Source organism: Bufo bufo, chromosome 1 (genome assembly GCF_905171765.1).
Source record: "Bufo bufo chromosome 1, aBufBuf1.1, whole genome shotgun sequence".
In the NCBI taxonomy this organism is placed as follows: domain Eukaryota; kingdom Metazoa; phylum Chordata; class Amphibia; order Anura; family Bufonidae; genus Bufo; species Bufo bufo.
The window spans coordinates 117,843,661-117,852,200 of NC_053389.1; the positions used below are offsets into that span (position 1 = coordinate 117,843,661).

An 8,540-nucleotide genomic window follows, 5' to 3' on the forward strand; every position below is an offset into this window, starting at 1 on the left:
TAATTTTATTGACAGGGCCAGGCAGTGTAAGGGCTGTTTCACACCAGTGAGTCCATTGCGGGAATCACGTTCATTGTGTGTGAGTGAGATCCTCCGTTCTGGACTCGCAGGCGAGGCATTATCATGATTTATAATGCTGTGTGTCTCTGCTTTACCTTACAGATACAGAATCATAGTGACATAAAGCTGTCACTATGATTCTGTATAAATAGGGCTACCTGGCCCTGTCAAAGTGGAGAGGGCTCGGCAGTTGTAGAAAGAGCAGAGCCTCTAGGTGTAATGGTAACGCCCCCGTTGCTCCTAGAGGCTCATTTGCATATCTAAAAAAAAAAATCTCAGCAATGAGGGGACACATATGAACATGGGACCAACACAGATGTCTTCAGCTGCGAAGCGCACATGGAACAGGTCAGCCAGTGTCATAGGTACAAACCTGCTGACAGATGTCTATTAGGGTAAATGCACACGATCAGGATTTTCCTGACCGGATTTTCTACATTCATGTCGAGTAAAAATCTGCACCAATTGATGCAGATTGACCGCACGGATTTCCCTGCGAACACCTGCAGATTGTCCGCACATAAATCCTGAACATGTGCATTTACCCTTGTATGTAAGACTCTTAGTAACCAATCAGGGGTCAGCATTCAGTACAAAGATGACCTCTGAACAGTTAGAGTTGTCACCCGATTGGCTGCTGTGGGTCCCACATGCTATGTATGACTTGTCCCATCTCACTGGAAACAGCTGAGCGGCACAGCGGGTGGGACTCCGTAACCGCATTCGTGACCACCGCCATTTTATCTAAAGTGTCATTACACCAGACTTTATGTGGTCACACACATTGACACATCATACAATGGCTACCACCAGTCACTCAGCATCCTCAGTTCTCATGTCACTACAATCCAGTTACGTTCATGCTGGTACTTGTAGTCCCCCTCCTGCACAATACACTAATCCTTATGAAATGAATGAAAAGTCCCTGTCTTCTATCACTGCAGTGCTGACTCCTATATATAGAGACAGCAGAGCCCAGCACTGCAGCATCTCTGTCACTATGGAGGCACGTGGACGCCTGCACCACAGCATCGCCCCTACTCCCTCTGCACAGAGCAGGCCTTTCTCTGCCCGAACACATCTGGGTCTATTGCTGCATGTTACCTGTCCTCCGATACTGATATCGAAGAACACGATTGGATTGTTGGCGTTGGAAGCCGGGACCGCCATCTCTGACTTGGGCACAGGAGGAAGTCTAAGCATGACGCCACTTCCGGCAGAATAGCGCTCAAGTTCTGCGCATGCGCGGCTTTCTGCGGCGGTTGACACGTGGTTTGTCGGTGGTCGAGGACGGGTACAGGGCTAGAGCAGGTTCTACAGTTATGGCCTTGGCTTCTTTGTGACCCCTTTTAGGACTAGTCTGTTGTTTTTCGCTTGTACACAAAGCTTTACTCTAGAGCAGGCATGCTCAACCTGCGGCCCTCCAGCTTTTGCAAAACTACAACTCCTAGCATGCCCCAGCAGCCTACAGCTATCAGCCTACAGCAGGGCATTGTGGGAGTTGTAGTTTTACAACAGCTGTAGGGCCGCAGGTTGAGCATCCCTGCTGTAGAGCAAAATAATTTGTGTCATGCTTGCAGACTCTCAGGAGTAAGACACATTGGGGGTCATTCACAACAGTCACTACTCCAGTTTTTGGCATTTAAATAGGTGTATGACCCGGTTTAGTGAGTTTTTTGCGCTGTACTGGCCACTTGGCAGAGGTGGGGGGGGGTGATGGAGGCTGGGCCTATACATTTACATCACAGCTCTAAAGGCAGAGTGAACACTACTCCTGTGCAATTCTGGCTTCAGAAAGGTGCAGAATAGGGCTTGGTGACTTTTGGGGCTTATTTGTACAAAGTTTTGCTAATTTTTTACACCACTTTGAAGTAGGGTTGTCATGATACCATAAAAAAAGTATTGCATACTCGATACTAGGGATGAGCGATTCAACTTCGGATGAAACATCCGAAGACGATTCGCATAAAACTTTGTTCCAATACAAATGTATTGACTCCGATGAGCTGAAGTTATTGCTTTGCGAAGTCTCGGGAGACTTCAGGTAACAACTTCCTAAATTAAAGAGGACCTTTCACCTTGAAAAACATTGTGAACTAAGTATGCTGCCATATAGAGCGGCGCCCGGGGATCTCACTGCACTTACTATTACCCCTGGGCGCCGCTCCGTTCTCCCGTTATGCCCTCCGGTATCTTTACTCACTAAGTTATAGTAGGCGGTGTCTGCCCTTGTCCTGTGGGCGTCTCATTCTCCTAGGCTGGAGTGCTGGCCAATCACAGCGCAGAGCTCACAGCCTGGGAGAAAAAAACCTCCCACAGGACAAGGGAAGACCCGCCTACTATAACTTAGTGAGTAAAGATACCGGAGGGCATAACGGGAGAACGGAGCGGCGCCCAGGGGTAATAGTAAGTGCAGTGAGATCCCTGGGCGCTGCTCTCCATGGCAGCATACTTAGTTCACAATGTTTTTCAAGGTGAAAGGTCCTCTTTAAATTGTACTGTAAAAACCATTCCCCGAACTCGAGCACAGCCTAGTATCAGAGAACATGGCGTGCGCTGAGAGCATGTTCACTCAGCAGCACAGGGGAGAAGGAAGCAGTCTCTCCCTCCCCCCTGTGCCGCTGTCACCAATGAGAAGACAGAGGGGAAGACGAGGGGATGGGCTGTGGCCACTGCGCCACCAATGAAGATAACTCACCCATTAATTCAAATACAGAAGGCGGGTGCCGGCTGCAAAATCATATAACTGCGGCAGTTAACCCCTCGGGTGCCTATATGATTCTGGAGCCGGCACCCGCCTCCTGTATTTTAATTAATGGGTGAGTTATCCTCATTGGTGGCACAGTGCGCCCCACCCAACCCCCCGCAGTTTTAAAGTCATTGGTGGCAGTGGCCACAGGGTCCCCTCCCCTCCTCCTCATTGGTGGCCGTGGAAGTTGTGATCAGAGCCCCAGCTGTGTAATCCTGGGGCTCTGATCGGTTACCATGGCAGCCAGGACGCTACTGAAGACCTGGCTGCCATGGTAAGCTCCCTGCTGCTGTGCGCACAGGGCAGCAGGGAGAGTATGAAGTCCTATTCACCCTAAGGCCTCTTGCACACGACTGTATGTCCTCCGAGATATATGGTCCGTGAGCAGGCCATATGTCCCGGAGCGGCATTGATCGTGCGCACGGGAGCACACAGCATCACAGATTACAGTGATGCTCTGCATGTCGGGCCGCCCGCGGGTCTATTGTCCAACGCATCATCTTATGAGTGCAGGACAATAGTCCCGCGGGCTGCCTGACGTGCACAGCATTATTGTAATCTATGATGCTGTGCGCTCCCGTGCGCATGATCAATGCCGCTCCGGGACATATGCCCTGCTCACGGACCGTATATCTCGAACGGCATAAGGTCGTGTGCAAGAGGCCTAATAGAGCTCTATTAGGGTAATTAGGACAAAGGATTAAAAGATCCCCTAAGTGGGCTAAAAGTTAGTAAATAAAAAGTAAACAAAAAAACCCACAACCACCAAAATATTAACCCTTTCTACCCCGGGTCAGTTTTCACCCTCCTGCCCAGGACATTTTTTTGCAAATCTGACATGTGTTACTCTATGTGGTAATAACTTTGTTACACTTTTACTTATCCAAGCCATTCTGAGATTGTTTTCTCGTGACACGTTGCACCTTTATTTATAAAAAAAAATACCAAATTTAACAAAAATTTAGGAAATTTTCAAAATTTCAGTTTCTCTGCTTTCAAAACAGAACGTGATACCTCATAAAATATGTATTACTTAACATTCCCCATATGTCTACTTTATGTTGGCATCATTTTGTAAATGTCATTTCATTTTTTTAGGACATTAGAAGGGTTAGAATTTTAGAAGCAATTCTTAAAATGTTTAAGAAAATTTCCAAAACCCACTTTTTAAGGACCAGTTCAAGTCTGAAGTCACTTTGGGGGCTTACATGGTGAACCTCCCCCCATAAATGACCCCATTGTAGAAACTACACCCAAAACTGATTTTTAAAACTTTATTAACCCTTTAGGTGTTCCACAAGAATTAAAGGAAAATGGAGTTGAAATTTCTAAATTTCACTTTTTTGGGCAGATTTTCCCTTTTGATCTATTTTTTCTTTAACACATCAATGGATAACAGCCAAACAAAACTCAATATTTATTACCCTGATTCTGCGGTTTACAGAAACACCCCACATGTAGTCGTAAACTGATGTAAGGGCACACGGCAGGGCGCAGAAGAAAAGGAGCGCCATTTGGTTTTTGGAAGGCAGATTTTGCTAGACTGGTTTTTAGATGCTATGTCCCATTTGAAAACCCCCCTGATGCACCTTTACAGTAGAAACTCCCAAAAAGTGACCACATTTTGGAAACTAGGGGATAAGGTGCCAGTTTTATTGGTACTATTTTGGGGTACATATGATTTTTAATTGCTCTATATTACGTTTTTTGTGAGGCAAGGTAACCAAAAACTGGATGTTTTGGCACCGTTTTTATTTTTTTAAACATTCATCTGACAGGGTAGATCATGTGCTATTTTTATAGAACAGGTTGTTACGGACGCAATGATATCAAATATGTCTACTTTTTTTGTTTCAGTTTTACACAGGGGCGTAGCTAAAGGCTCATGAGCCCCAGTGTAAGAGTTCAGCGCTGGTGCACCTAGCTTTTCTGCTGCCCGGGGCAAATATTAAAACGCCCCCCCCCACCCCCCCATACCAAATTCTCAACCTAACCCCTTCCCTCCAGTCTTACTGTTAAAGGGGTTGTCCTCTTTTTACTACTGATGACCTATCCTCAGGATAGGTCATCAATATCAGATCGGCCGGGGTCCTCCAGCACCCCCCAACGATCAGCTGTTTGAAGAGAGGGCAGCGCTCATATAAGAGCTGCTTTCTCTGTTCTGTTCACCTGCTCGCCGTAGCATTTGCAGTGATGAGCAGGTAAACAGAGCAGAGAAGGCAGCGCTTATAAAAAAAAAAAAAGCGGACAACCCCTTTAAAGACATACTTGGATAACATTACATACAGCGCTACAGAACATACAGGGTAATACAGCACCACATACCTCTTACATCCAGTGACTTCTCTTCTCTGATGTAGATATTCTCTTTCCTCTTCTTCTCCTGTCAGACCAGACCGCCATGGTGACTTTCTGCTTCTTAGTATATTAGTTACAGAACTTTTCACTATACTGTGATTAAAGGGATTGTCCAGAGTCCGATATTAATGGCCTATCCTCAGGATAGGTCATCAATATCAGATCGGCAGGGGTCTAACTCCCAGCGCTCCCGCTGATCAGCTGTCTAAAGAGACTGCAACGCTGGTAGGAGCGCTGTGTTCTCTTCACTGTTTACCTGCTCACCGTCGGCAGCACAGCGGCCACCAGGTGGAATTACAGCGCCTCCGTCCTGTTCACTTGAATGGGAAGGAACAGTTGTAGTTACACTCCGTCCCATGCAAGTGAATGGGGCGGAGGAGCTGTAATTCCACCTGCTGACGCTGCAATGTAGATGGCGAGCAGGTAAACAGTGAAGAGAACGCAGCGCTCATAAAAGCGTTGCGGTCTCTTCGGACGGCTGATCTTTGGGGATGCTGTGAGTTGGACCCTCGCCGACAACCCCTTTATTAAGGTTTATGTGAAACTGGATACATTTAGCAGCTCCACTTTGGAATTTTAAAAATGTTTTGCCGAAACCCGGGATCGAACCAGGGACCTTTAGATCTTCAGTCTAACGCTCTCCCAACTGAGCTATTTCGGCTGGGTGAGCAGGGTTGTGAAAGGTTAATTTTCAGTGGTGTGCTACTAAGCACTGACTGTAAAGATTATCTCCACAATCACTATGTGAGCAGTGGGGGAGTCCGACCTCTGGGACTCCAACTGATAAGCAGGGGCAGGGGTCACATTTCTTGCCAAATCGCTGCAGCCCCTTCACTGTTCTTCCAGACGTAGCAGTGATACCCATTCACAGTGTGGGTCCAGGGGGTTTTGATGGCCTATTGTAAGCGGAAGCCATTCATGGATATTCCTGGAAGCACTGTTATATTTTACAGCTGACACTCTGCTCTTTAATCTCTCAGGTGCTGCCGTCAGTAGCCACTGTGGCATCTAAGTAGTTAGACTGAGGGAAATGGCTCCCTCTGCCACCCCAGTAGTGTCCTCGTGACATGGTCATGGGGTTTTATTGGGTTTCCATAGCAACATAGAGTCTAATTGGCTGCCTGGCAGTTTTACACTGACAGGCATAATACTATTCAATATAGAAGCATTGCAATATATTATTGAAGTGATTAAAGTCCTGGCTTTTAATATTGATGACCTATTCTCAGGATAGGTCATCAATATCAGATTGGCTGGGATCCGCCGATCAGCTGTATGACGAGATGGCATGCGCAGCACCCACGTGCCGTCTCCCGTCTCTCTTCCTGTTCACTGCTGCTGTCTATGGCACAGCAATGGTGAACAGGGAGTGAGATGGCACATGGACACTGTGCATGCTATGTCTACCCAGCCGAAATAGCTCAGTTGGGAGAGCGTTAGACTGAAGATCTAAAGGTCCCTGGTTCGATCCCGGGTTTCGGCAAGTTGGAGGGGACAACATGTTTTTTTTAAGGGTAAATCAGAGAAGGCTGTGCCCATACCTGCAAAAATGTTGGACAAAATAGCGTAGCATGGTGCTCTATTTTGCCCGGTAAAATACTAGGTTTTCTAATGGAAACTTGAGGGATCCCATTACAGTCAACTGGGCACCGTTTAGTTCCGTCACTTGATGCTCTAGCGCTTCCGTTATTTTAATTCCTCTGCTCTTATAATGGAGCAGAACTATGGACTATGAAAAGCTGTTGTGACCCCAGCCTAAAAAGTAATGAAATATCATATATAATACAGTAAAAGTCCCAATATAAGGGCTCATGCACACGAACGTATGTACTTTGCGGTCTGCAAAACATGGATCCGCAAAAAAACGGATTACGTCCGTTTTACATCCGTTTTTTTGGTGTGGATCCATTGTAACAATGCCTGTCCTTGTCCGCAAAACGGACAAAAATAAGACATGTTCTATTTTTTTGCGGAATGGACTTGCGGACATACGGATACAAAATGTGTTGTTTTTTTAAGGCCTCATTAAAATGATTGGTTCCACGTACGGGCCACAAAAAAACGGAACGGACACGGAAAAAAAAATACGTATGTGTGCATGAGCCCTAAATGATGGACTTTGAGTAAGTGGCATTATATATCTCATACTCTTGTAAGTGCCCTCTGTAGGGAGTGAATGCCCAGGAGGCTTGGCAACCATTTGCCTTCCCAGCTGAGTGACCACCATGTAAATGCATGTAGGTATACTCTTAAAGGGGTTATCCAGCTATTGATAGGATAGGTCATCATTATCCGATCAGTGGGGGTCCGACACCTTGCACTCCTGCTGATCAGCTATTACGGGGAGCTCTAAGCATCTCTCCCAAGCACATAGCTCAGATGTGACAGATGTACGGTGACGTTACATGGCCTAGGAATAGGCCACAGAGCTCATAGAGTGCCCGACAGCTGATCGGCGGGGGTCCTAGGTGTCAGACCCCTGCTGATCTGATATTGATGACCTATCCTGAGGATAGGTCATCAATATTAAAAGCCCAGACAACCCCTTTAAATGGGTATTCCCACCTGGGACATAGATGTGATATAGCTAGCATATGCTGTGACGAACCGCACCTTGCAGCCCTGCATGATGCCAGGATCACGCGATACGGTCTCGTCACTTTTACCAAGATGTGACGTTTAGCACTGCCTGGGAGTGCATAAGGTCAGCCTGGCACAGTTTTACACCTACACCTGCTGTCCAGGCTCGCACACGGAGACACGGGGAGTGAGAGTGCGTGGCCCGTTCAACCTTCAGCGTGACACAACACTCGTTCACAACCTTTCACCCCCCCAAGTGAAACACAGCCCCTCCACCACCATAGACTGCCACCAATTCCTCATTAGATATAAGCCCGGTCCGTTAACAGGATTATATCGGGCCAGAAAGCAGCCCAGGTAGCATGTAATGTTATGCCGAGACACGGACATGTGGGATTCGTGGATTGAAATACAAGAACAGTGCAAGATTAAATATGGTAACAGAATCTATGGCCATCATCACACAGCATACTTATAAGGTAGCGTGGCCGAGCGGTCTAAGGCGCTGGATTTAGGCTCCAGTCTCTCTGGAGGCGTGGGTTCGAATCCCACCGCTGCCAACTCTTTTTAAGCATATCTTTACCTTGTGCCTTGGCGTTAAAATACACTGGAAGTGTAATATTGTTGTTACTGGTTTACAGAATTTTAGAAAAATCTGGTAAATTAAAATATGAAAAAATAAGCATACACTCCAGACCCCCCCAGTCAGACCTCCAGATCCCCTATAGACCTCTCCAGACCCCCATTAGACCTCTCCAGACCCCCCTTTAGATCTCCATATCAGACCTCAGAT

General features: G+C 46.8%; 1 protein-coding gene and 3 non-coding genes across 4 annotated transcripts in view; 2 read left to right on the plus strand and 2 right to left on the minus strand.

Moving 5' to 3' along the window:
• PPIH (peptidylprolyl isomerase H) overlaps positions 1–1,271 on the minus strand; it is a 29,649-nt gene extending 28,378 nt beyond the window's left edge. Inside the window, exon 1 of the mRNA XM_040428689.1 lies at positions 1,165–1,271. Coding sequence (XP_040284623.1) covers positions 1,165–1,263 — 99 coding nt within the window. The 5' untranslated portion in view covers positions 1,264–1,271. The remainder of the gene's footprint in view (positions 1–1,164) is intronic.
• A 4,484-nt stretch (positions 1,272–5,755) lies between these two features.
• Positions 5,756–5,828, minus strand: TRNAF-GAA. The gene has a single exon. It is a non-coding gene; the product is annotated as a tRNA-Phe (tRNA).
• Positions 5,829–6,577: 749 nt separating this feature from the next.
• On the plus strand, positions 6,578–6,650 carry TRNAF-GAA. Its single transcript has one exon. It is a non-coding gene; the product is annotated as a tRNA-Phe (tRNA).
• A 1,575-nt stretch (positions 6,651–8,225) lies between these two features.
• TRNAL-UAG lies at positions 8,226–8,307 on the plus strand. The gene has a single exon. It is a non-coding gene; the product is annotated as a tRNA-Leu (tRNA).
• Positions 8,308–8,540: the final 233 nt, after the last annotated feature.